This window comes from Populus trichocarpa, chromosome 1 (assembly GCF_000002775.5).
Source record: "Populus trichocarpa isolate Nisqually-1 chromosome 1, P.trichocarpa_v4.1, whole genome shotgun sequence".
Classification (NCBI taxonomy): domain Eukaryota; kingdom Viridiplantae; phylum Streptophyta; class Magnoliopsida; order Malpighiales; family Salicaceae; genus Populus; species Populus trichocarpa.
In genome coordinates, this window is record NC_037285.2 from 7,187,074 (window position 1) to 7,212,759 (window position 25,686).

Below are 25,686 nucleotides of genomic sequence, written 5' to 3' on the forward strand. Positions count from 1 at the left end.
ATATATATATATATATATATATATATATATATATATACACACACACAAAGACATAACGCTACAAAACAGCAGGAAAATGTTGCAGTGTTAGTTGTCGTATAATATAAACTATCTTTTCTAACCGTTGTCTTATTGCCTCTGCAACTTTTCTGAGTGCTTTAATTATATGCTCATAAAACAATCAGTTTTGCCTTGATAGGAGAAGTGGGCATATTGAATGATGGGCGAGGTCCTTGGTCAGCTAATCTTGTAAAGCATTGGAACGCAGCTTGACAAGGAGGCAGAGGATGCATGGAGACGGAGACCCAAGTTAAGACGGAACAATCACTTTGATGTGAAGCTATTTCTTCCTCTCTCATCCTCTGGCAATGAGGAGATGAGAGCAAAAATAGTTTTGTGGGTATTTTTAAAATATTAATTTTGCGAGGAATTATTATTATGGTAAATCATATGAAAAAAAATAAAAAATCAATACACTTTCCACCTTATATACGTTTCTATGCCCAAAAGAAAGAGAACCTTATTCTTATCCCCCTATCCTTTGAATTTTATTTTTTTCTCTTTTGGATATTGCTCGTCTCTCTATCCGTAAGTGGAAGCCTAGAACACGAAACTGCAAAGCATGCCTCCCTTATTTTCTTTTCTTTTTATTTTGGCGATATTAGGATCACTAGATCGTTCCGAGAAACCTCCAGAGCTCAAATACATGTCCCTTTAAGGCAACAAAGAATTACAAGGTAGGTGATGAGATTGTGATATTTTATTGATTTGATTTAGCTTTTCATCGGCATCATTAGAGGCCTAAAAAGATGCTTTGAGATCCAAATTACCTTTTTATAACATTATTTTTAAAAGGGGTATCGCAATATCCAAGCCACTCGCGTACCTTTTAGACATAATTAACAATTTCATGAATTCAACTGGGTTGCATGTTGCTTCGCCGCCCTGACTTTACACAAAAGCAAAAAGGATAAAAGGTAATCACCTCTTCCGGCCTTCAACAAGGTTCCGCTCGTGTCGTCTTGCTTTTTATCTTGTAAAAAATTCCCATGCTTTACATGCAAAAATAGCTGGAGATGCTCTCCTTTAGTTTTAGCAGGTTTTGCAACCCTCAAAAGTAAAAGCCAGAGCCCTGTTTGTTCCAAAACTACGATAGGGCAAGTCCCTGTCAGCCTTTCAACCCCCGCCACCCTCTCCCTTCCGTCTTGTTCTTTTCTTAAAAGAAGAAGAAGAAGAAGAAGAAGAAATAGAAATAATGAGGCATGCGAATTAAGCCATGCCACATGCATTAGTCTTCTTTCAAATCACTGCCACGCCTAAACCCAGAGAAACAAGAAAACAATAATAAAAACAAAATGACAAGAAGAAAAGAAATCATTAGATCTAACCGATTGACTTTGCATATACTGTGTTTGCTGCTAAATTAGGTAACCGGTTGCAGTCACCATGTTGATTCAACCATGAAATAAGTGCCACCTATTTTATCTTCAACCGACTTTTGACTAAAAACAAATACAGTCGGAAAAATAAGAAATCCACTCACAGGACTACTACAGGATATCAGGTGGAGACAACTTAGCATTCTTTTTATTGTTGACCATTACCAAATAATCCAGGCTCCACAAAAGGAAACATGAAATTGTTCCAACTTCTTTCTGCAGAGATGATCAGAATTTATCTACAGTAACAAGCAGGAAAACTAAGAACATGTCCCTATATTTGTACAGACATTTGTGTTACAAAACTCACAAGTGAGGTGATCAACTTTACGATTTCCATTGCCATATGCTAACAACACATAAAAATACCTTTGTAGCTTAAGTAGGTTAATTACTCAATGGGTTCCAGAACAGTTTTCGGCTGTGGCACAACCAAGCAGCTGGCTTCTGGTCCTCCATTTAAACACATGCCAAGATTTAATTGCTGATGTGCAATGGTAGTTCTGATCACGAGTTAGCGCATTCACGCAAGCGTATTTCCTGCCTGCTTTTTAGATGATTCAACCGAGCAGATCTTCTCAAGTAGAGGCATAAGGTATACCAATGCAACACTATGCAAACTGGAGGTTGGTGGCTGAATTCTAACCAGAACCATGATTAAATCCACTCAGTAGTTACAGGTTGAGAACTAAGTAGTCTTTCAGCCTCGTCATTTGCTTCAGCTTGTAGTCTCCATCTCTGCATCAAACCAGATTTTTCTTTCAAAAATTAAAAAAAGGGAAGGAAAAGGTAAGACAGAAGGAATAAATGGAAACGTAAAGCAAACTGCGTGACAAGTAGATATTTGGATCGTTTACATAATTCACTTCACTTTCTATTGATCTATTTGTTTTCAAGCATTCCGTGTGGTCAAGTTCAAGAGTTCATGATCAAGTACAGTATGTACACTCATTTCAGATATATTTAAGTTTTAGTTTCTTCTAGGCAGTAATTATTCCAGAGTTTGACTTCGAGAATCTCAATCTAACCAATTCTCTTTCAAATATGGTAAAAACTAAAAAAAAACATGCCTCTTCAAGATTTTCCAGCTCCATGATTTGCTGTATCTGTTCAGCTATGCTTTCCTGTAAACAAAAATTACTAAGTTCAGTAACTTTGTTTAAGCATCGAGAGATCAAGGATATGAAGCAACTAAAATAGCACGCACCACATTGCTCAATGCTTCCGCAGCAAGAACATCAGAGTCCATTTCAACCTCAATTTCAATCATCGAAGAAATCTGAGAGTGAAGAGTAACCTAGTGACCAATCCCAATCTGGAGCAGAAATTAAAACAATATATGTGCATTTGTTGATGGTAATGATTTAAGGGGAAAATTTAACCCTTTTTTTTCTTTTTCTTTTTTCTCCTATATTGTCAAAAACATACTCTTGCATAGCTATCAATGAGTTCGATCCGTCCTTCGAGTGAATTTTCCAGGCCTTCTCGGACCCTTTTCACCCTAGTTCTACGGGCACTGAAAGAATGAAATGAGTGAGCTACAAAGAAGGGACTGCATGTGGATTAGAATAAATTCAGCAAGCATGATGAACTAGATTGCTAGAATGTCAAGAGGGTTTCACCGATAAGAAGGTTCTCCTACAGCAAAAATCTTGTTCTCCAGCTGACACATCCGAGCCAACATCCAAACCTATACATGCAACATATGGACATCTTACAGTCGTTTCTTCCAAATCTTTTGAACACATCTGTTGCACTTGAGGTTCCAACAGACAATGTGAACCTCAGTATATTACTGACATATCAAGAAATAGTAACAGAAGTTGTGATAGTACCAGTCACAGCACGCATGTGAATACCTCTTTTTCAGCAGCTTCTTTTAGTTCCTTAATGCGAGACTGAAGTAAGTCATACTGATACAGCAGCTTCTGCTTGATTGCAGTTGCATCCACTGACTTCTGAGGAAGCTGACACCATCAAAGAGATGATTATTCATTCTGTGTTCTCTTCAGAAGAATCTTTAACAGGTTGAATAACATCCAAATCAGTTGAACAAATTTAGCCTCATTGAATTACAACTAGCAGCCTTACAACTGCGACAGTCTAAATAAAGCATCGAAGGCAAAGGAACCAGAGAATTAATCCTCTGATACAAATGAAGCATGGACATAAACGAGAAAAGAAAAGGAGTCTAGTAGCTAAATGCTGGAACTTTTATGACATGAATAGATTAAGAGTTAGATGGATGTCTTAAACAAGTTTTTGGAATCTCAAAAGCAGAAACTAGTTAACAGAAAAATATCCAAGAAAACAGGAGAGTCAGGCTCACCTGGTTCAATCCAGGGAAAACCAGTGTATTTAGAGTAGCTCCAACACCAAGAGAAGAAATAGCAGCAACTACAAGGAATTGGGGCAAGCTGGGATCAATAATACCAGATGCAGCATCTCCAGCAACCAAGACAGCAAGGAGCGGAACAAGAACAGAAGGGTTAAGCAAGGATGGCTTTCCATCTTTTACAGGGGCTCTTAACAACAGTGACTCCCGGCCATTTTCATGGTTTGTCAGGCACATTGGTTCTCCAGGGTAGACATTGGGAGCCTTTGGACTAAATTTAAAGGGGCCCACATTTCTGTAAACATTTGATGGAACTGCTGAAGCAATGGTCACCCTTTCACTTTTTTGTGCTGGAAGGTCTACTGTTTCAGTAGCAAATCTCTGTGTCCTTGCCATACCAGAAGGGGTCTGTACCTGAAAAGTAGAAATGCATAGAAATTATTATGAGATGTTTAAAGGGAATAAGGGCATCTAATCGGGAGGGATTCTTTGTTAATACGAGGTGAAAACATTAACAGTGGACAGAGAGAAACGAAGCATAAAGATCAAATTTCAGGTCTCCAGAATGTAGCAGGACAACCAGATAAGGATAAATTTGCTATTAAGCCATATGGGACACCGAAACTTGCCACCAAAGGAAGAAGAAGAAGATTACATGAAGGGTGCCATTGAAGATGATTTTTTTAGCGCACAAAAGGCAAATTTTGGCATTAATGGTGTATACAACCTACGAATCCTATCTAGTATGAGGCCAGTGGATCACCTTGTGAAATAACTTCCTGGTACTAAAGAAAGCGATTTTACCATTTTGAACTACCATAACAATCTCGTCTTGCAACAGCAGAACTTTTTAAACCTAAGGAACATGAGCAGTGATGGCCATAAAAGTTACAAACACCACAACAATTTATATGTTTCATACCACTTCTGAAACGGCTGGTCAGAATATTAGTTTTGCATTAGAACTTAGAAGGTAGCTCGATATCAAATAATGATGAGTTTCCAAAGAAAGGCTTAAAACCTGAATAAAGTACAAGAACCAGTTGACATTCAAATTCAAGAAAAACATACCACAATGGAGTGAACAGCTGCAGGAATACTTTGCTTCATTAGTTGCAAAAATCTTAGCCCCCTTTCCCAAGCAGGAAGATCCATGCTGCGTTCGGCAGGAGTATTTCCTTAGAAAAAGTGAATATCCCAGGATCAACACCATACTAGTTATTGTAAAAAATGAATTTATCAGTTCAAACTATACCTTGTCAAATAAAAACACCGTAGCTGTGCTCTTGACTAAATATTTTAAACTTTACAAGCAGAACAGACAGCATGTAGCTTGAATGTAACAAACAGATGGAAGTAAACCAACCTGATTGCTTCTGAGTCAATACTAGTGATATCCCCAGAAACAAGCTCGTATTGGTACCGGCACTTGGAACAAGATGCAATCTACAGAAAAAGCATTATATCATCACTACAACATATCAAACAATTAAACTACAGTGCCGAGAGCAATAATATCCAGAATTGCAGGGCTGCCAGACATCCAGGCTAGACATTATATTGAAAGCCCATGTATCCAAATACCTGAATGCCATGTTGAGGTTGTGCAACAGCAACAGCTATCATACAAGTTGGACATCTCACAACCTTACCAAATGGCACCTACCAAAACCACAATCCATAACTTTATTATTACTAGACTCCCTTTTTTCATTAATGAATATTAATTAACTACAAATCACCATTTACCTCGTCCTCGCTAGGCGACACACCAACGCGGCAAATATAATCAATCATCTTAAGAGCATCAGAAACCTTCAATGCCGCAGCAAGACCTTGAACTAATGACGTGTAAACACTAACATCCGGCCGCGACCATTTCCATCTTTCTATCTCAGTAACGCCTGCAATATATATATTTTTATTTGTTTAAAAAGAACAAATTCAAATTGAATAATACTGATTAATAACTAACTAACTAACCGACTACCTTGATCGAAGCTGGAACGCATAGCGTAAAAAACAGAGAGAGCCAAATCAGTATTGCCGCGATCAATGGCGGCAGTTATAATACCACAACAATCAGTTACACTAACTAAACCGTTACTTTTATTAGTGATTACAGATATTATTTGCAGGGCTTCATTGGCGTCTTTAGCAGCGGAGACTCTGGAGAGGGAGTCTTCATTTAGTGATAAAAAAGAGTTATTGTTGTCGTTGTCTTCGTCGTCGGCGGCGGATTGGCTTAGTGAAGAAGCGAGTGGTTTTAAGGATGGTGTTCTTGAAGTGGAAAAAAATGGTGCGGTTTTATGGAAAGAAAATAAGAGGGAGAGGAGAGTGGCTGTGGTAGTGTAGTTTGGTTTTGGAGAGAGTTTAGAGAGGAGAGGAGGGGAGTGTGAGAAGCGGGAGACGTAGGAGGAGCAGGAGCAAAAGCCTAAGTTTAGTGTCATTTTTTTTATATATTGTTAAGATGAAGGAAATTGACGAGGGAGGGGAGGCGGTTTTGTTAATGGCTGGCGGAGTTTGCTGTTACTGTTTTAATTCCTTTCTCTGTTTGTTTCGGATGACGAGATGAGAAACGAGAGGTTGTCGGGCGTGGTTGATTACTATTGGATAAAAGAAAAAAGAATATTCATTTTTGCAAAACAATTTTGATGGAGCTGCGGGGAATCGAACCCCGTGCCTCTCGCATGCGAAGCGAGCGCTCTACCATATGAGCTACAACCCCATATATTTAAACTCCAGGACGCTAGATTAGTTAATATTTCACTAATCCAAATATTGCTTTTCTCTGGTTTCGAGGGGCGTGTAGAGAGATCGAGGATCTCTGTCGCTGCCGAGTCACTGTTGGAGGGTTTTTAGTTCTCCCTTGACATTTTGCTTAAAAGCAGATGGGTAGAAAAAACCAACCCCCTGCTACTGCAAAGTATCGTTTTGTTGGGAGAAGATGCCCAAAATCATGCGAAGCGACAGGCTGACTTCATTAGATGACTACAAATGCATTACTTGCTGCCACGTTCTGATTCTGCTTTATAGCTTCTGGTTAGCATTAATAGATAATAGATATCAAGAATAGCACCATGCTTTGGACAGTAAATACTTGCTACTGGACCAAAATGCAGGGCCAACTAGACATTACTGTCAATCTGCGTCAACAAATCACTAAAACATTGCGCACCAACTAGACATTGCCGCTGACCAAAAGGAATTTTTTGTCATTGCAATTGGCTGAGCAGGAGAGGTAAGAGAACATAAGTCATTCTCTACAAACCACCTAAACCCATCCATCTTCAAACTTGGTATCTGCTATTCACCCGTGAATGTCAAAACCATGCGTTCAACAGCCACAATTTACGGGGAGCTCAAGCACACAAAGGCGGAAAAACAATCAACAGTAAATTCCTGAGAAGTCATGAATTGCATTAACATCCTGTAACTGATAAAATGCCACTGGGAAAATACCAAGCTGGATATAGTTCAACATGACAAGCAAAAATGAAAATTTTTAGGGAGGCCTAGGTTCTGCAACTGAAGCACCCTTAGCACTCCAATGAACAGGGTCAGTAGGGAGGCTGAGAAGACATGATCATAGAAGACTCTGCTTCAGAGTCGCAAACACCCCGTCTGATCAACCTCTTGCAAGAGCTCGCATCAGAATCGGCCTCTTGCCCATGGCACCCTTGGCCGCCTGCCACCGCCGTTGTATTTTATAGCATTGTTTTGCCGTGACAAGACTTTCATCCTCTGCTCCTTCATGTTAGCAAACAATAAATCCAATGTTTGAGGCCTCTGCTTGGCACCCACATCCCCTTGATGCTGTTGTTGGTTCTGGCGTGGGGGTGACTGCACAACGACAACAAAAGTCAGTATGATATGGATGCATTCACAACAAAGAAGCAGCTCTCTGTTACTGTCGATGCTGCACACCCTAGCAAATCACCATTGGTGCACTACAGCCCTAAAATGATCTGGTGCATGGTTTAATCGTGTCTTGGCTGCAGACAAATCTAATAATTTCACAAATATGGAAAACACAAGCATTTAAAAAAAAAAAAAATACATCTTCCAATGACAAAGATAGAATCTTTAATTGAAGAAATCCCAACTGCTAAAAGAGAAAAAAAATACCTTTCTAGCAAAGCCTCCATTTGCAGCCCTCTTCTTAACTGTAAAACCTGCAGCCCTGCATCCAGAAACAAGAAAAAATAACTCGAGTAGGATGATGTTTCAAGCACCTGAACCCAATATAATACTCTCTGCTCTGACCACAACCAATCAAATCTTACAAAAACTACATGAGATAAAATTCCACTTGGTTGAGTTTGAGACCTGAGATTCTTACCGTAAGTGTTCAAATTATATTGAACTAAGAATTACAACAAACCCGTTTTTGCAGACAACAGTTGCTCGAATAAAAAAGTGAAGACCCTTCTCAGCAGTTTTTCCTTTAATATTCAAGAAAACTTTAAAGAAATGGAAGCTTGTCAGAACTCGTAAGTCTTTGCAATTTGCAAAAACAGAGGATAGGACCTCAATGGAAGCAGCAGATCTGAAGAACTGTGAGAACCAATTCTCATGCTGTCCAAAAAGCAGGAGACTCCAGCCGAGGTTCGAGAACACCATCCATCAACCACAAAAGCCACATACATGCTTTTGCTGGTAAAGAGACTAATGATTCTCCAGCCATATCTTAAAAAAATTCACAAACTTCCCAAGAAGGCATGTTCTAGTAATTCACTCAAACTTCTTCCCTCTTTATCATTTGGAGCATGAAATTTCTTAAACACAAAACTCTTATTCTTACGACCAAAAACAACCCCTATTTCATAACCAATAAGGCTCTGTTAACTTCCATCTCAGCCACCACGAATTGGATCAAAACCCAGTCAGGTATGACACAAATGAGAGATCAAAGGAACAGAGAACAATGAAGAATCAATCAAAATTTACTAAGAGGAAAGAAAACTCCAGAGTTCAAATCTCCTTGACACTAACTTCTAACAGCAAAGGATAGGCACCTTCATTTGGTATCCCCCAATTTTCAGAGAAGAGTAAAAAATAATGAGAATAAAGATTGGGAATGAGAGATAAGCAACAGAAAATTGCATCAGTTGAACAATCAGCCTAGATGCACAAGGAAAGGGAGCAGAGGCCAGCAGCAAGAAGAAGCCAACGACCACATATGATAACATAATTTGAAGTTTAGAACCCTCCAAATGATGGATATACACCCATAAGGTAAGAACTACCACTTGAAACTGCTGCAAGACAGGAAGAGAACTGTCCACTAAAAAAATAATGCACAGAAAACTACTAGCAAGTCATGTGAAGGATGAATTCTTTACAAAATTGCTCGTTCAACATCACTTCAACTGATCAGACATCTTTTGTCTTATTTAAGCCTGTATGCTGTTTTAAAATGCATCCATTTTTTTATCTTGTTTCATAATCCATCTCCAAATACATCTGTTTTTGTTGTGTTTCATCACCCATCTCTGAATAAAATCTCTGTGATCACATGCAGAACCCTTTTTACAGTCTACACAAATGACAAGTATCCATATCTACAGGCAATCCATATCCAAAATACAGCTATTCAATTCTGGGTGATGTGAATGGAAGCCAACAATAATTAGCAACTCCAAATGGGCCACTTGTAACCCAACCACTCATATACAGGAATTCCACAACAATATGTGAGGAAACTATTACATGGAACGCCATGTGGCAGAGTTCATCGGATTTACCTGTAATAAGTCCACAGTAAAATAAAATAAGATGGACAATTCCTATCGCCACCAGTATCATGCCAACTGGTCAAAACCATTGCTTCTTATATAAAGGAGCAATACAAAATTGCATAGCATTATACCTTGCATTGTTTGAATTGGCTATGAAATTGCGACCAAAACTTCTATTGTGAAAGGGAAACACTGCAGCCTTCCTTGCAGCCTCGGATGTTAAAGGAAATTGGTTACCATGGAAATTTGACCTTCTTTGAGCCAAGGCACCCTGATTAACCAAATTTTAATCATGTAGAGAAGAACTAAATTATGGGTCGTTAAAAAAAGGAAAAATGTATTAAAAGTTAATGTGTGTTAGCAGCTGCAAATTCATACCTGCCGGACCAAGGGCCCCATGTCCATATAACGCCGCACCTTTAAAGCTTTTTCGTGGGCAGGGTTAAATGTTTTCTGATTTTTAATCTGTCCAAATTAAAAGACATGTCATCAATAACATCTAAGAATATTAAAAAACAGAGGCAAAAAGTATTCCAACAAAAGAAAAGTTCCCTACCGGAGCCCTTTGCTGCTTCTTAGGTTTAGTTGTATTTTTAGACATTTTGATTATGTCATCTAGAAAATAACACAAAACAGAACAATATCCATGAGTAATGAATTCAGGAGGTGAAAGGAAACAATCAAATCAAATCTTGGAGCAGCAAATTGGGATACCTAATGGCATGTCCAATTTCTTTTCTGTATTAGCAATTTCTTCACGAGAAAGTGGTTTAGTAGCCATCTGCATGGAGAAACAAAATTAGTCAACTGTGTATGCAAGTAAATACAACTATTTAAAGATTTTGAAAGGTTAAAAACAAATAAATGTCTAACAGCACAAAGCAAAGACAAGTCTATAGATTGAGAAACAAAAGTTAAATAAATAAATAAACCCAAGTGTCCCAACAAAGGGGAAAACCAGAAAGCAAAATCAAACTTTGAGCTTAAAGAGGCACTGTTTCCAGTCTTAATATGCAGTTACCGAAAGAGAAAGGTACAGACCATCTACACATACCATTCAATTCCCCCACAGTTGCAATTACCTTGAAACACATTTTAATTACCCAAATAACAGTCATCAACTTGAGCGGACTGAATTGCTTTTTAGTAAATTAGACAGTAGCTAAAGCTTATCATATAACTCTTCTCGAAACGCAAAGCGTTAAGGTTTGGTTTTCTAAAAGCTCGAAAACCCTAGAAACCAAAAAACCAATCCAAAACGATCTTAATAAGGTGACTAATCATCAAACTCGTGCCTGTAGCTTGTCAAAATCGTGTTTTTCAATTCATGCACCAAAAAACTCTCACATAAAAGCAAAAACAAAAAATAAGCAACTCCTTAGCAAAGGAGACTGAGAGCTCTTTACACGTAATTATCACAAAATCAGCAACCACATAGAGTTTCACCATTCGTTGACAAAAACTATACAAGTAAAATGAAGATGTGAGCAGAGAGATGCAAAAACGACCAATTGCTGTATTAAATCAAGGCGAGAAGGTTACCAAATTAGCAGAAGAAATCTTAGACGGGATTGTTGATGGAAAAGCGGAAATCAACGGATAATTAGGGTTAGGGTTTTGTAAAAGGAGAGGAAAGAGATTGGGGATTTTATTTTAATTTTTTTGCGAGGGGAGGAGGAGATAAAGGACAGGAAAGAAAGTAAAATTTGAAAACGTGTGGGGCTGTAAAGGAGGATATTTTTACATGGAAGCAAGGGCGTAATTATCACGTCACCTCAGGTGGGGTTCGTTAAAGATCAGGTGTGGCACCAAAGGGATGGAACCCAAGGGGCTTTATGTGGCCGTATTTGGTTGGTTGTCATCCAGGTCAGCTGAGGCCAGTTAAGGAAGTAGAAAAGTAGTTATTACTTTAATTAATTACCTAAAATTGAAGGAATGGAACACATGCAAGGAGATTGGGATGTGTTGGATTATAGTAGTGGTAATAGCCTTGGTGTACGTGTTTTACTATGAGACTGAACCATTTTTTTATATAAAAAATAGTGTTTATACATTGAAATAAAGTACCGAAGAAATAAAAACCGGTAAATATGTAATAATATTAATTAGGGCTAAGTTAATACAGGAAACTTTGCTAGATCTACTATTTATATTATATGACAAGAATAATTTGATAAAAAATAAAGTAAATTATAAAGGCTTTAAAAAATATATTAACTTTTAAAACTCGTGACTCGAGTCATTAAACTCGAAGCATCCAATTTAGAAAAACTATGAAATTCAATTCCTAATAAATTAAATATTAAATGATGAAATTAAAAAAAATCATACAAAAAAAATTTAAAACATAGCAATTTAAATAATGAAAATCAAAATAATTGTTAATACTAATATTAATAATTAACATCATCACTGTTATCATAACTGTTATTATTTCAATCACTATTAAAATCATCATTGTTGTTATTATTATCATTACCATCACTTTTATTAATATTGTTAGTGTTATTGTTATTGTTGTTGCTACTGCTAGCATTATCATTTGTAGTAATAATATTAGTACTTTTATTAGTATTATTATTATTTTAACAACAATTACAACTATCATTATCACTGTTGTTGTTGTTACTGTTGCTGCCATTACTATTATCATTATTGCTATTACCTTCACTATTATTATTAGTATTTTTATTATAATCATTATTATTGTTCTTATTCTACCTTATATTATTATTGTTGTTATTGTTGTTATCACAATTACTAATATTATTATTGCTATTACTATCGTTATTATCATTATCAACATCATTGTCATTAATACTATTATTATCACTAATAATTCCATTATTACTAATATCATAACCATTATTTTTATTATTATTATCATTATCATTACCACCACAACTATTATCATTATAACAAACTATTATCACTACTATTATTACGACTATTATTATGATATCCCACATTGGAAGCGAGCGTCCAGAGTCAAGGCCTTATAAGTAGTGTTGGTGCTGACCTGTTATACGCGTTGTGGGGCGTCAGGCTCAGAAGTGGACTCACGTCATCAGGAACAAAACCGTGAGGGCAGTAAGGCCCAAAATGGATAATATAGGACAGGTTAGGCAGGGCTATTACATTTGCTATTAGAGCCGAGGATGACTCGTCTTAAGGTGGGGGGATTGTGATATCCCACATCGGAAGCGAGCATTCAGAGCCGGGCTTTATGAGTAGTGCTGGTCGTTGACCTGTTGTACGTGCTTTTGGACGTCAGGCTCATAAGTGGGCTCACGTCACTAGGAACAAAACCGTGAGGGCGGTAAGGCCTAGAGCGGACAATATACGGCAGGTTGGGTCGAGTTGTTACAATTATCATCAATATTAGTGTTATTATAAGTATCATTATCATGATCATTGTTGTTGTTATTATTTTTCTTCTTATTATTATTACATTTATTATTATCATCAATATTAATATCACAACTATTAATATCATCATCATTATTATCACTAATAGTAGCACTAGTAGTATCATTGTCACTACTAATACAACTGTCTTTACCATTATTTTTATTATCATTACCAATTTAATTCAATAATAATAATAATAATAATAATAATTATTATTATCACCACCACCACCATCATTATTATAATTACTAATTTTATTATTATTATTATTTATTAATATTGTCACCATTATTATTATTATTATTATTTATTAATATTGTCACCATTATTATTATTATTATTTATTAATATTGTCACCATTATTATTATTATTATTATTATAAAAGTTATAAATTTTATTTCAATGATAAAATTAAAAATTATAAAGATTTTGATGAAAGGACCGATGAAAACAATAAAAAACTAAAAGCTCATCTATTTTTATTTTTATTTGTATTTACTACTTTCAAACCTTTTGTTCTCTTGTTACTTATATATTAGCCATCTATGATATGTAAATAACTATGCCAGTACGAGACATTTGCATAAATCAGAATTATTTACGTTTTATATCCATTATTTCAAGGAGGTACTACAAATTTTTGCATTTAGTGTAATATAAATTTTCTAATCAAATGCATCTATATTTTACTTTTTTCGGTCGAGTGTATCTATTTTTTTCTATGTAAGTATTTAGATTTCTATATTTTCTTTTTAATGAAGTGTCTTCACTATTAAATTGTCATCGTATGCTTGATAAATAAACATATGTTATCCTTATTGCGAGACCAATCATTGGTGGGAATAGGAAAAATAAATATAAAAAACTAGAAATTAGGAATATATATATATATATTATAATAAATAAATCTAATTGAAAAAATAAAAATATTACCTACTACAACTAAAAGACCTGGGAAACTTGGTGGAGCTTCACTGTTTATCTCTTTCAACTAGACTGCCTTATGAGATAAAACTAGGCTTGAAATTGTGATTAAAATAGCAAAATAAAAGATATCAGATTAAAACATAAAACATGAATAAAATATTCGGTTAACTCTAAATTCATGATAATTTTTATTTTGATACACAAATTCATTTTGTTTATTTTCTAGTCGCTAGGTTAGAGAAATGACATATAATTTCACTTTAAAAAGGCAAGCAAAAAGAAAATTGTCAATTTTCACAATTCAAGTTGTCAAAATATATAAGTTTATGTAAAAAGGTTTCATTCAACAAAAAGAATTCATGGTGATGTTTCAGGCCTTTTTATTGCTTAAAAAAGTAGATCGAACTGGAAATAGATTTTTTTACAAGACTCGATCTTGTGTTTTTGAATTGATTTAAGGTTGTTTTGAGTTGAGAGATTGGTTTTTTATGAGATGTGCAGGGTTTTTTAGGTGTTTATATAAAAAAAAAACCCTTGATTTTCCAGTTACCATAATGGACCTAGTGACCAGGATATTGACACTTGTCTAGCAAGCGAGAGGTCGTGTACCACTATAGATGACTTGTCACCCACTTCGTTAAAAAAGAAGTGGATGATATATTGTCCGCTCCTAAGAAAAAAATTAAAAAATTCTCAAGCTTCGGACATGAGTTTTTTAATTCAAGCTAGACTCGCACTCAAGACAAACCTATTTTTTTAAAAATTAATTTATTAAAAATATTATAAAAAAATAAGTTTATTAATTTTTTAAATTAATTAAGAACATATTTGAGTTATTATATTAAATTTGGGTTTAGAATTTAGAGATTGAATTAAAATATATTTATTTTCAAATTATATTAAAATCGGATGAAGTAATATATTCTAGAAAGATTATATGAATAATATTCTTTTAATCATAATTAAATAAGTATTTTTATTGATTTATGTGTTTATATTTTCATTTGATTTGAGTAATGTATTTGGCAAGTGTATTTGACAGGATATTTCAGATTGGTTTGAGATGATTGAAGATATTGTCAATTTTTTTAATGAAAAACATTATTCTAGATACATTATATTTTTAAGTTCATAATCAAAATTCTACTTATAAATAAAAAATATATTAGTAATATTTAAATATTTTTTTATGTTTTTGTTTTCAAAAACTTTGAAGGGGTACTATCAATTAATAGACACTAAAATAGGGTAGATAAGTAAAGGCACTTTGGTTGAAAGATAATGGCAGTATAGACACTTGATTTTATAATATGCAGAAACATGGATAAAGGGATAAAAAAAATTTGACCGACCAATCAAGAAAATTGAAGGATAAAAAATAGAAAAAATTGAACCGAGATAAAAACCTAGAAAAATCAATTTAAAAATAAGAAAAATCATTTTGTTCGGTTCAGTTTCGGTTTCAGAAAGCTGAAACCGAGTTCAATCAAAATTGAACCAACAGGTATAAATACAAAAATCTTCCCTTAACCCTAATTCACTTGCAGCCACACCCCACCGCGCCCCACTTTCCCTTGCCCTCCTCTCCCCTGTTCTCCCCCATCTCTGATCTCTTACTGGCAAAATTTGATGGCATTCCAAAAGACTTCGTATTATAAAACATCAAGAAACCAAACTCAAAAATTAAAAAACAAGCTTGATAAAGAAAACTTAAAAATCTGGCTTTCTAGAGATAGAAGCTCTGACTTCTCTCTAGAAAGCTTAATATTAACTTGTTTTTTCTTTCTTTTTTATTCCAGATCTTGACCTAGTTTTCAGATCTAGGTTTTTTTTATTAGATTTGTAGGTTGGCTTTTGGTAGTGATTTGGGGGGCTGGTACTAGCTTTTTGGTTGAGAAAATCCAAAGGCTGGCCATGGTGAGGTGTTCTGGTGGCATCTATGGTGGAGGGGATGTAGGCCGGCTGTTGTGATGTCTCCTCCTATGGGTATGGAGTTGTGGCCGAGAGTGACTGATTCGAGTATGGAGGAGAGAGGATGAGGGAGTTGCTGGTGTTGATAGCGATCAACGATGATGGGGGCTGTGGTGGTAAGAGACGGTGACAGGAGAATAGATGCTGTAGCAGCCTGGTCTGGCCGGTGGTTGATTCTGGTGGGGCTGCTGATGTTGACACTTGACAGTGGAGACGATTTTGGATTTTTTTAATTTCTGAAAGATTTGATCCAGACCGAACCGAGCCAGTTCGGTTCGGTACGGGTCAAATCTTTCAGAAATTAAAAAACCTGGCTCGGTTGGATTTTTTGGCCCAAACCGAACCGGGTTTTGAACACCCCTAACGGACACTAGAGTCTAGACGCTGAATTCTTCGTTACCGTGGTTTTGATAAGTACAAAACCATAAGTCGGCGGGCCACCAAGTCTATGTGACAGTAACTTAATACGTTACCGAATAAAATAGGAAGTTGGAAGAGGATGGCCATTGGCCGGTATCCTATTATCCTACAAGAAATCGGTAGTTTTGAGAAGATTTCCTCCACAAATTGTTCCCGGGTTGCAAGTTAATGAACAAAAGAACCATACGAGCACTCATTTTGGCAACCCTAGGCGTATACCATGATGAATTAACTACTACTAGTAAACAAGCAACATGGAGGCAGAAAGAAGTTCCAAGATTGGAATCCATGACGGGACAAGGTGGAAAATTATTTCTCAGAATTCACATTGCTAGTTGTTGGTAGCGAAGAAATATAGTCACTCACCTCAACAAGGAATGATTTTATTCCAACAGTTATGCTATCCCACGCTTTACGAGGGATCTAAATCCCTGGAGATGATACTAAAACAAAAAATATCCATCAGTTGACCCCATAGATCCACTTCTCTGCATTGCCAGTGTAATTAACCAATTCCTCTGGTTTGAACCACAAGTTAACCTCCTCCTTGGCAGTCTCGGGGCCATCGCTTCCGTGAATGATATTTCTACATGAAAAAAAAAAATAGTATTCTAAGAAAAACAATCATGTACAACAAAGTAAACATATTATAAGATCCAGCAAACCAGATATTTGGACTAAATTCAATTTGTTACCTTCCAACAACAACGGCTAGATCACCTCTGATGGTTCCAGGCTCTGATTTCTGAGGATCTGTGGCTCCAATGAGTTTCCGACCATATTTGATCACCCCTTCTCCTTCCCAGACCTGCATGAGGTGGATGAGTTCATCTAAGTCAATAGTAGATGTCAAACATTTAGGTGAGAATTCTGGTTTTCAATTTTTATACCATGGCAACAACTGGACCAGAGCTAAGGAAGTCACAAAGACCATCAAAAAAGGGTCTTGTCTTCAGATCATGATAATGCTTCTGAGCAAAGTCCTTAGAAGGAACCACTATCTTAATGGCCACAAGCTTAAACCCTTTACGCTCGAAACGGGATATGATTTCTGAAATCTGGAATAAAAATGCATGTCAGAATTCCTATACACAAAAAGGCACTTCCTACCCATAAAAAAATGATAGAAAGCAAATGCTACCGTCTGAATGAAAGGTAAGATAATAAAATACAGTTAAAGTTGTTTGCATCAATGCATCTGTAGAAAGTTGCCAAGGAACAGTGTTGTTTAGGACCAAAAAATCAGATGCTTATCTTACCAGCCCTCGCTGCACTCCATCAGGCTTGATGGCAATAAAAGTTCGCTCCAGCTGAAAAAAGAATATAGAGTGAACATTTATCCTTTAACAGAATGACAGGAAAGGAAGAAAAGAGGCACGGTGACAGTTAAGATGTTGAGGGAATGCTGACTAGAGTACCTCTGCAGCATGTGCCTCCTGTTCTTGGAGCATGTATACTGTAAACATTTAGCGAAGAAGGGAAAGTTAAAATCAGATATTTTTTTTGGGGGGAAATTAATTAACAATATCAACCAACCAAAGAATTCAAAGAGTTACACTAAGATATGGTTACACTCATCCTCAATTATCAATATCTTCAGGAAATACAGAGATAATAGGCAAAAAATACAGAAAATACGCGCTGGTAGCTATGTTCCTTGCAATGTTATGTCAATTTTAGTTTGTGAGATAGACAAGGATATGAAGCTCAAAGGTATCTCGAAAATAAAAGTTCTCTCCAGTTATATGTTGCTTTACCCACATTTCCATATTAGTTGGTGATCAATTTTCACCATAGACAACCAGGAGAGATAAAGATCTTAATACATGTGACACAGAGAAGGGTGGGTGGCTGGGTGAAAGCATGAAAAAGACCATTAACAAAAACCGCTGAAAGGACCAACAGAGAAGTATAAAAACACTAAAACATTTTTGCATTTAGGGATTCAAGTACAATGTCAGGGGAAATTTAAGGAAGCAATCAAGTCTAGAGTATATCCCATGCCTAGGATTTAACCCAATACCACACTTAAGCATGAAGTTATTGTTGTCGAAGAGGTCCTGGAAGCCACAGTGCCAAAAACTTGAGCAAGGGACATGCCCCCTCTTCCCTATCCACAATAACAAAAGGTTTTCCAGCCAACACTCCATCTTTTTCTTTCATGTAATGTTGAAGAGCTACGCATCCTCTTGTATTGAAACAAGTATGAATTCAATTCCTAACAGATAGAAAAACTTCTATTTTTCTAGCAGGAAATCCTGGAGAAAAATGACTCTCAATCATGACGGATGAACCAAAATATTAAAGTTCCATTAACCTATCAGCAGTCTAGTGATTGAAAAAGACTCCAGTTTGATTAAAAAAAAGGACACGATGGACAATAAATAAGAAAGGATTTTTATTTGAACCTCCAGCAGGAATTGCAAGAGCCCCAGAAATCCACTGTCTAGCCAGATTTGAAGAACCAGTCCTTCCATAAGCCGAGGATAGGAGAGGCAACTTTCCACCAAGTGAAACTGCCACCACTGCCGCTGCAGCTCTCCCTTCTACAAAGAGGAAAACTCAAAGTATTGAAGGGTCAGTAAGAAAGCTTTGTGACTCAACTTAAATTGATCAAATACGACATATTTGTATTGGAGGAAGAAAAAATATACAGGAAAATGCAAGGAAAGATTCATCTTTAACTTATAAGTGTACCTAATCATGATATATTTATCAGTAACAAACAAAGAGACAGAAATTCAAGCCGTAACCACAATAGAACAGAAGTAACTACACACATCAAACAATCTGAATATAAAAACCAAAAATATGACATAATAAAAAACGGAGAAGCAATCTAACTCATAAACCTCAAATGCACATCAAAATTAAAGCTCAATTAAATTAATAACACAAGCTCTTGGAGGACACGCGAGAGCACATTTAAATCAGAGCTAAGAAAGATAGACAGTTACAAAAAAAAAAAGTACAAGAAGCAAGGAGTAACAAGTTACCAGAGTAGAAGCGAGAGGTTTTAGAAGCTGAAGAGAGAAGAGACCTCGCAGCTCTAGAAGCAGATCTGCAAATCTGAGAGCTCATTTTTCTTTTTTTGATAAGTTTAACGAAGAGAAATATGAGCTCAGCTTAATACAGAGTGACAAGAGATAAGACTTAAAAAGAGTGAGAGGAAGAGAGAGCTGTTATATATGCAAGACAAGTCAAACCCTCCCCGAACTGTAGGGGGAGAGGATCCGTCGAAATGTATTGATTTGATTAACAAACGGTTAGGATTCTCGGAATATTGATTTTTATTTTTAAATTAACACGGTAAATTAAAAATATGGTGAAATAATAGATAAAAAAATTTACATATCGTGCAAATTGAGAAACACAATATTTATAAATTATTGCTATTCATAATAGCAATTTCTAAAAATATATATTAAATAAGTAAGAAAAATAAAAGAAAAAAAATACCCATAATATATTGAAGTTTCAATCATAACACCATAAATATTATCAAAAAATCTTGATGAGCTGAGTTCAACAATACCAAAAGAAATCATCAACAGTAATCCAAATGAATTATATTTATCGTAAAAAACAAGTGAGTCACTTAGCATTTTGAGCCGCAAATATAACATACTCGCGTTTTCATTGGTAAATTTTATTTGTGTTGTTGAATTTATCCCATCAAGATTTTTTTTATTTTGCTAATAATGTTATAATCAAAATTTCAGTATATCTTTGATGTCTATTTTTCTCTACTCTCTCTTCCTATTTAATAATTTGTTTTAGATATCGTTATTCTTAATAATCACATGCTATAAATATCATGTTTCTCAATCATGACATATACAAACTATGTTATTTCATTAATTTTTTTAATTATGTTATTTCAAAAATATTTTTTAAAAAGGGTATTTTGGATTATAGTTTGAAAAAATAAATTTAAAAAATATAAATTTTATTTTTTTAATCCTATATTTTTATAATTAATTGAGATGAAAAACAGGTTTAAATAATGAAAACTAAATAATTTTGAGATTATAATCAGATTAAAAATATATTTAATTGCACCTCGTCGCAATGACAAAGAAGGCCATGGCTTAGCACGTGTGACAACGTGATACATGAGTTTTGGTGCCATCAGGAAAGAAAGGGAACTATTGACGTGAGAATGATTTCTTAAAGTGGGTCATGATTACAATTTTGAAATAATTAGATTATGATAAAATACAATTAATCTAAAGTTAATTTCTGTTTTCGGGTCTAAGATGGATGTGCAATGCGTTGACAGATCATGATTTTTTTGGCTAGAGTTTGACCAGTACTCCACTGCAGCAGGTAGAATCAAAAGTTCTTTTTAACGTCAAGAGATAATATGCACGTATTTTCAACCTGGTTTTTAACATTAAAAAAACTTTAATAGTAAACTCGAATGTGTATATATATTTAATAAAATAAATTTAAAATTATATACCTAAATAAATATAAAGAAAACATTGTTAATTACATGGGGTGCTCTTCATTTTTTTTATTAATTACACGGCAATAATTTATTTTGTAAAAAGAGTAATAATCTAAATTTTATTAAAACAAAATAATTTTCTAATACAATCCCTCCTTTTCTTATTAATATATCGTGTTGACAAAAATATGTAGATTTACACGCTATCTTATTTATTAAAAAAAAAACTAAAAGCCATTAGAATAAATATAAAAAGTTGATTTGATATAAGAATAAAGGGTATTTTTTTATTTAAACCATTTCATCTTATTAATGCGTTCCCGTTCCCTTTTTTGATGGTTTTTTACTAGAATAATTATTTTTCAATAAACATTTTATTAAAATTATAAAAGCAAATGTATCAGAAAAAATTATACTTCCATAATTTTGATACTAGATAATATAATGCTCACACATTGAGATAGGGAACTTTTTGAAATCTATTTTTTAATTAGTTATATCATAAAAAAAATACATTCACATTCAAATAAAATTATGAAGAAAAAATATATCTTTTTTTTTGTCAGAACATTCTTTTCTAATCAAAGTAATTTTAATATTTTTAGACAAAAAAAAAAGTGTTTTTTATAACAAGCATAGTTCATTGAATAAAATGTAACAACAATGTAGAAAAAAAAATATGCAATAACTAAAATGATTTGAACTTCATTTTCATAGAATATTTATGACCATAAACATATATAAAAAAAAGACTACATGGTAAGTTCACATATAAGAATTAATGAAATTATTGCTGATATTATATAAAAAAGTAGAATGTTATTTGAAAATAAATATTAAATTGAATGATATCTAATAAAATAATATCTTAAATATGATTTTATTTATTAAATTATAATTAATTTTGATTGAATTTAAGAATAAAAAACAAACATAAAGGGATGCACAAAAATAGCATTTGGTAATATTATAAAGAAAGTTAGAATATTATTTGAAATCAAATTCATAATTCAATGTTATTTAATGGAATAATATCCAAAATATAACTTCAGTTGTTTTATTTAAGAAGAAAAAAAAACCCTCGTAAAAGGGACCTAGATGCCTATTGCCTAGGCTAGGGTGGGTTAACTTTTAGCCCAAAACATAGAAGGCTGGAGTTAATGGGTCTACAAGGACAAGCTTGTGTGCCTGAGTCTTGTTTATTTATTTAATTTTTGTTAAATTGAATGAACAACATGTTATATACTAATCCAATTTGGATCCTTGGAGAGATGGTAAAAAACTCGAGCCTCGTGTTTTTTGGATCCAAAACACCCCCCCCCCCCCCCCCCAATAAACATCTTTATAGTCTCAACAAACCACCTTAAAACTTTACAAATCATTAAAAAAAACACACAAAATTAACCCGGAAAACCCTTATCTACCACGACATGGAAGCTTAAAAGCACATCAATGGTATTTCTTTCATAAAAATAAACACATCAATACTAAATTCAACTTTTTTATTCTTGAAATTTGTCTAATTGATCACTTTCTATCTCCTTCAATGACTTTTTCTCTTTTTAAAAAAATCAAAAACTAAAATGCAGAACGAAATAATGAATAAATACGCTAAAACCTTAATAAACATGGATAAAAAAAAACTTTAGGCGCTAGAATTTTAAAAAAATGCCCCAAGAACATTAAAAAAGTAAAGAAAAAAGACTTTTTATTTTTTATTTTTAACAATAAATTTTATTTTTATTTTTTCAAATCAAGCATTAACTTAATGCCATGATATTTTTTCAATATCCAAGAACCTCGAAGCAAACTAATTAAAATAAATTATCAAGACATAATATAAAATAAAAAAAATCAGTGAATAAAATAAAAATATTTAAAGAACCAAGAAAGAAAAAATAAATATTATCCCAATTCATAATATATAGATTGCAAAATTAATGAGATGATGAGTGCAAACTGCAAACAATAAGTACCTAGAATCTGACAGCATGGTTGCGATTTTTCTCAGGTTGATGATTGGCTATGGAGACTACTCCAATTCAAAACTTGTTGGCTATTACTAGGTGTGCCTAATCAGTTGAGCTATGGGCAAGAAGAAGAAGAAGAAGAAGAAGAAGAGAGTGCCTACCCATCCACTTAATTAAGAGCTAGCGTCACGAGCAACAAAACATGACTACTCCGTTGAAAATTATTGCTATTAATGAGTTATATAGTTCAGGAAATTACTGGATAATAATTATTTTTAAAAATATTTTTTATTCAAAAATATATTTAAATAATTTTTTTAATTTTTAAAATTTACTTTTAATATTAACACATGAAAAAACATTTAATAAAAAAATTTAATAAAAAAAATTAAAATTTTGCAAACCTCCATTTACAACCCCACTCTAAAACGGGATCAAAATTTGCATTTTAATTTCCACCAATTTGCAATGCATCACCGCTCTATTATTCACAGGTAATGTTACGGGTAAACCCCGTTTGGATTCTCTCATGTTTCTAAAACAACATAACCGTTATATGCCCTCAGTTTGCATGTGGCCCAGCACGTGCTAGCACATTTTTCCAGCCCATGTGCGTTTACTATTCAATTTTTATTTATCTCATTATTTTTTCTTTTCGCATTTTATGATTGGGTTCTTTTTATATAAATTTATTTTAAATGATGTTTAAATAACTATCTAATTTTTATTGATTTTTTTAATTCTATCCTTTAATATTTGGTTGATTTGAAATTAGATTTTATAATTTTTATTTTTGTTTTATTTTATATAAAATTATCTTGATCATATCATTTAGATTTTGAATTTAATGAATTAACACTGGTTCTCTTGAGTATATATATATATACACACACATCCCTTAACATTAAATTTGCTTATTTTGGGTTGCGGGCTAACTTAGGTTTTTTTATCCTTTTTTTAGTTGAATATTTTTCTCAATTTCATTATGAAACATTTGGTTGGTTAGAAATTAGATTTTTTTTCCATGAGATTATCATGATCTTATTACCTAGGTCATAGGTTTAATATATTAACCTAAGTTGACTTGGGTCTTTTTTAATTTTTTTTTTTTCAATTTCATTCTTCAATATTTAATTGATTGAGAAAAGAAAGCGATGACAATAACACGAGAAAAAAACCTTTATTTAAAGAGCAAAAAGACAATGCTGTTTAATCTTTAGCCAATTAAACATGGAATGATGAAAATAGGGTAAAAAAATTTGGTACGAGCCAATATGGCAAACATGTAATCTATACATTACGGGACGAGATGGTACGGATTAATCTAACAAACTCGTGTTCTAGGTCATGAAGTCAGGATAATTCAATAGAAAAAAAAAATTAAAGAAAAGCACAAAGTCATTTTTTAAAAAAATGTCAAACGGCGATATCATAAAAGAAAATAAGACAAAAAAATATGTCAACCCTATTAATTTTTTAAACATGTGACCTGGGTCATCATACAAGAAGCATTACACATGAAAAGATCATGAAACCTAATCCCTAGAAACTGAAACGTTGAAGGATGAAATAAAAAAAATACACAAAAAAATCCAAAATAAAAAATAGCAATTAAAAAAAACAAGGGTTAAAATCAAATCAAAAATAAATTAAAGGGCAATAACAAATTTGCAATTTAACTCTCAAATTGAAAAGAATAATAACAAAATGAAAGAAAATAAAAAAAACAAGGACCAAAATAAAAAAAAACAATACACCAACAACTTGGATTAAAAGATGAATTAAAAACAATAATTTTTTTTATAAAAAGATCAAGAAAAGAGATAATGAACAAGAAAATCATCGTCTTTTTAATTTATATATAATGTTACGGGTAAACCCCATTTGGATTCTCTCATATTTCTAAAAAAAATAACTGTTATATTTGAAATCTTAATTAAATTCTGAAATTTTTTCCATTTTAAAAAGAAACCTATTCGGTTTTAATTTAATGATTTGGATTAAGTGTGATAATATATATATATATATATATATATATATATATATATATATATATATATATATATATATATATATATATATATATAAAAGGTAGCTCAATTGGGCCTTTAGACTATATCAGGTTGAATCTCTCAACCTGACCAAGCTACTTTGAGCCAATTTGCAATAGCCTATAACTATAGCGAGACTCATCTATTTACTATTTCAATAAATAGTTTTATTTCATCATCTTCAATGAATAAAATATTTCAGGCTCTTCCATGAAACTCATCAATGAATAAAATATTTCAGGCTTATTCTTGAATAATACTATTTTAGGCTTATCCTTGAATGGTATTGTTTTGAGTTCATTTGTGAAGCTCATTCACGAATAATGTTATTTCAAGCTTATCTGTAAAACTCATCTACAAATAATATTTTTCAGCTTCATCTATAAATAGTACTCTATCGAGCCTCACCTCACTTTCTCTCCCCTCTCTCCCTCTCTCTCGCTTCTCTTATTTTTCAAGCTACCACCACATCTAGCTCTACAAGTTATGACTTTAACTAGAGTTACTGCAATGGAAAATTTCACCTTTCATGATGAGTTGCTCCAAATCTTTTCTAGATATATTTCAAGGTAAATTATATATTCTTAAGTTGAGGAAGAGAGAGAGAGAATGGTTTCATCTCAACAACACTAAAAGACACTCTACTAATCTCTCTCCATATAAACAATACAACTTTCATCTTTTTGATTTTCATGCTTGTCACTTTAGCATAAGAAACTTAATACTAACTTAAACACCGAAGTATCCCTAGAGACTTGTTTTGCAAGTACAATTCAGTCCAGAACTCAGTAAGGGAAAATCCATTTATGTGATATGTATGCTTGGTCGAGGGCAGAGAATTTGTAAGGTCTGCTTGCTTGGAGTCTTGGTAATTGGCAAGCAAAGAAGCTCAAAACCTGTGTCTTTTGGCCAGTCATTAATGACATCTTGCCATAAGCGAAAAATGCTAAAACGGGAAACAAACTGT

At 33.7% G+C, this 25,686-nt stretch overlaps 3 protein-coding genes and 1 non-coding gene across 8 annotated transcripts; all 4 read right to left on the bottom strand.

Annotated features, from left to right (window-relative positions):
• Window positions 1–1,565: 1,565 nt before the first annotated feature.
• LOC7467084 (uncharacterized) lies at window positions 1,566–6,336 on the bottom strand. 4 transcript variants are annotated; one of them, XM_024598113.2, is made up of 12 exons: window positions 5,765–6,326; window positions 5,524–5,678; window positions 5,359–5,436; window positions 5,141–5,220; window positions 4,846–4,930; window positions 3,769–4,188; window positions 3,299–3,406; window positions 3,062–3,129; window positions 2,868–2,955; window positions 2,647–2,718; window positions 2,510–2,563; window positions 1,566–2,177 (listed from the first exon to the last, which is right to left on the bottom strand). In XM_024598113.2, the coding sequence occupies exons 1-12, from the start codon at window positions 6,222–6,224 to the stop codon at window positions 2,097–2,099; spliced, it is 1,749 nt and encodes a 582-aa protein (XP_024453881.2). In that variant the 5' UTR covers window positions 6,225–6,326; the 3' UTR covers window positions 1,566–2,096. The 4 variants fall into 4 exon arrangements, 3 of the variants coding, with proteins under 3 accessions (XP_024453881.2, XP_024453891.2, XP_024453886.2); XM_024598123.2 differs by lacking the exon at window positions 5,765–6,326 and having other exon boundaries at window positions 4,846–4,952; window positions 5,524–5,594; XR_002981063.2 differs by lacking the exons at window positions 1,566–2,177; window positions 2,510–2,563; window positions 2,647–2,718 and having other exon boundaries at window positions 2,786–2,955; window positions 3,275–3,406; window positions 5,765–6,334.
• A 93-nt stretch (window positions 6,337–6,429) lies between these two features.
• TRNAA-CGC (transfer RNA alanine (anticodon CGC)) lies at window positions 6,430–6,502 on the bottom strand. Its single transcript has one exon. It is a non-coding gene; the product is annotated as a tRNA-Ala (tRNA).
• A 671-nt stretch (window positions 6,503–7,173) lies between these two features.
• On the bottom strand, window positions 7,174–11,226 carry LOC7467085 (uncharacterized). The gene is made up of 7 exons (XM_002299435.4): window positions 11,058–11,226; window positions 10,230–10,296; window positions 10,072–10,130; window positions 9,894–9,980; window positions 9,647–9,786; window positions 7,903–7,957; window positions 7,174–7,617 (listed from the first exon to the last, which is right to left on the bottom strand). Exons 2-7 carry the CDS (start codon window positions 10,294–10,296, stop codon window positions 7,426–7,428), a joined length of 600 nt encoding a protein of 199 aa, XP_002299471.1. The 5' UTR covers window positions 11,058–11,226; the 3' UTR covers window positions 7,174–7,425.
• A 5,276-nt stretch (window positions 11,227–16,502) lies between these two features.
• Window positions 16,503–19,411, bottom strand: LOC7467086 (nucleoside diphosphate kinase 3-like). Of its 2 annotated transcripts, none has more exons than XM_052455445.1 (7): window positions 19,242–19,411; window positions 18,654–18,806; window positions 17,664–17,701; window positions 17,505–17,555; window positions 17,136–17,303; window positions 16,941–17,053; window positions 16,503–16,831 (listed from the first exon to the last, which is right to left on the bottom strand). In XM_052455445.1, exons 1-7 carry the CDS (start codon window positions 19,324–19,326, stop codon window positions 16,708–16,710), a joined length of 732 nt encoding a protein of 243 aa, XP_052311405.1. In that variant the 5' UTR covers window positions 19,327–19,411; the 3' UTR covers window positions 16,503–16,707. The 2 variants fall into 2 exon arrangements, with proteins under 2 accessions (XP_052311405.1, XP_052311406.1); XM_052455446.1 differs by having other exon boundaries at window positions 18,654–18,791; window positions 19,242–19,410.
• Between the last annotated feature and the right edge of the window lie 6,275 nt (window positions 19,412–25,686).

What these genes read in the sequence shown, in the direction of transcription:
- LOC7467086 (XM_052455445.1), bottom strand. Translation starts at nt 19,326, where the DNA reads ATGAGCTCTCAGATTTGCAGATCTGCTTCTAGAGCTGCGAGGTCTCTT. An exon ending in TCTTGCAATTCCTGCTGGAG is followed by an intron (nt 17,702 to 18,653) that starts GTTCAAATAAAA and finishes AAATGTTTACAG; the next exon opens with TATACATGCTCCAAGAACAG. An exon ending in ATGGAGTGCAGCGAGGGCTG is followed by an intron (nt 17,304 to 17,504) that starts GTAAGATAAGCA and finishes TTTTTATTCCAG; the next exon opens with ATTTCAGAAATCATATCCCG.
- LOC7467084 (XM_024598113.2), bottom strand. Translation starts at nt 6,224, where the DNA reads ATGACACTAAACTTAGGCTTTTGCTCCTGCTCCTCCTACGTCTCCCGC. An exon ending in GCGTTCCAGCTTCGATCAAG is followed by an intron (nt 5,679 to 5,764) that starts GTAGTCGGTTAG and finishes TATATATTGCAG; the next exon opens with GCGTTACTGAGATAGAAAGA. An exon ending in TCATTGATAGCTATGCAAGA is followed by an intron (nt 2,719 to 2,867) that starts GTATGTTTTTGA and finishes CTTCACTCTCAG; the next exon opens with ATTTCTTCGATGATTGAAAT.
- LOC7467085 (XM_002299435.4), bottom strand. Translation starts at nt 10,296, where the DNA reads ATGGCTACTAAACCACTTTCTCGTGAAGAAATTGCTAATACAGAAAAG. An exon ending in GCCAATTCAAACAATGCAAG is followed by an intron (nt 7,958 to 9,646) that starts GTATAATGCTAT and finishes TTCTGGATGCAG; the next exon opens with GGCTGCAGGTTTTACAGTTA. An exon ending in ATGGAGGCTTTGCTAGAAAG is followed by an intron (nt 7,618 to 7,902) that starts GTATTTTTTTTC and finishes GTCGTTGTGCAG; the next exon opens with TCACCCCCACGCCAGAACCA.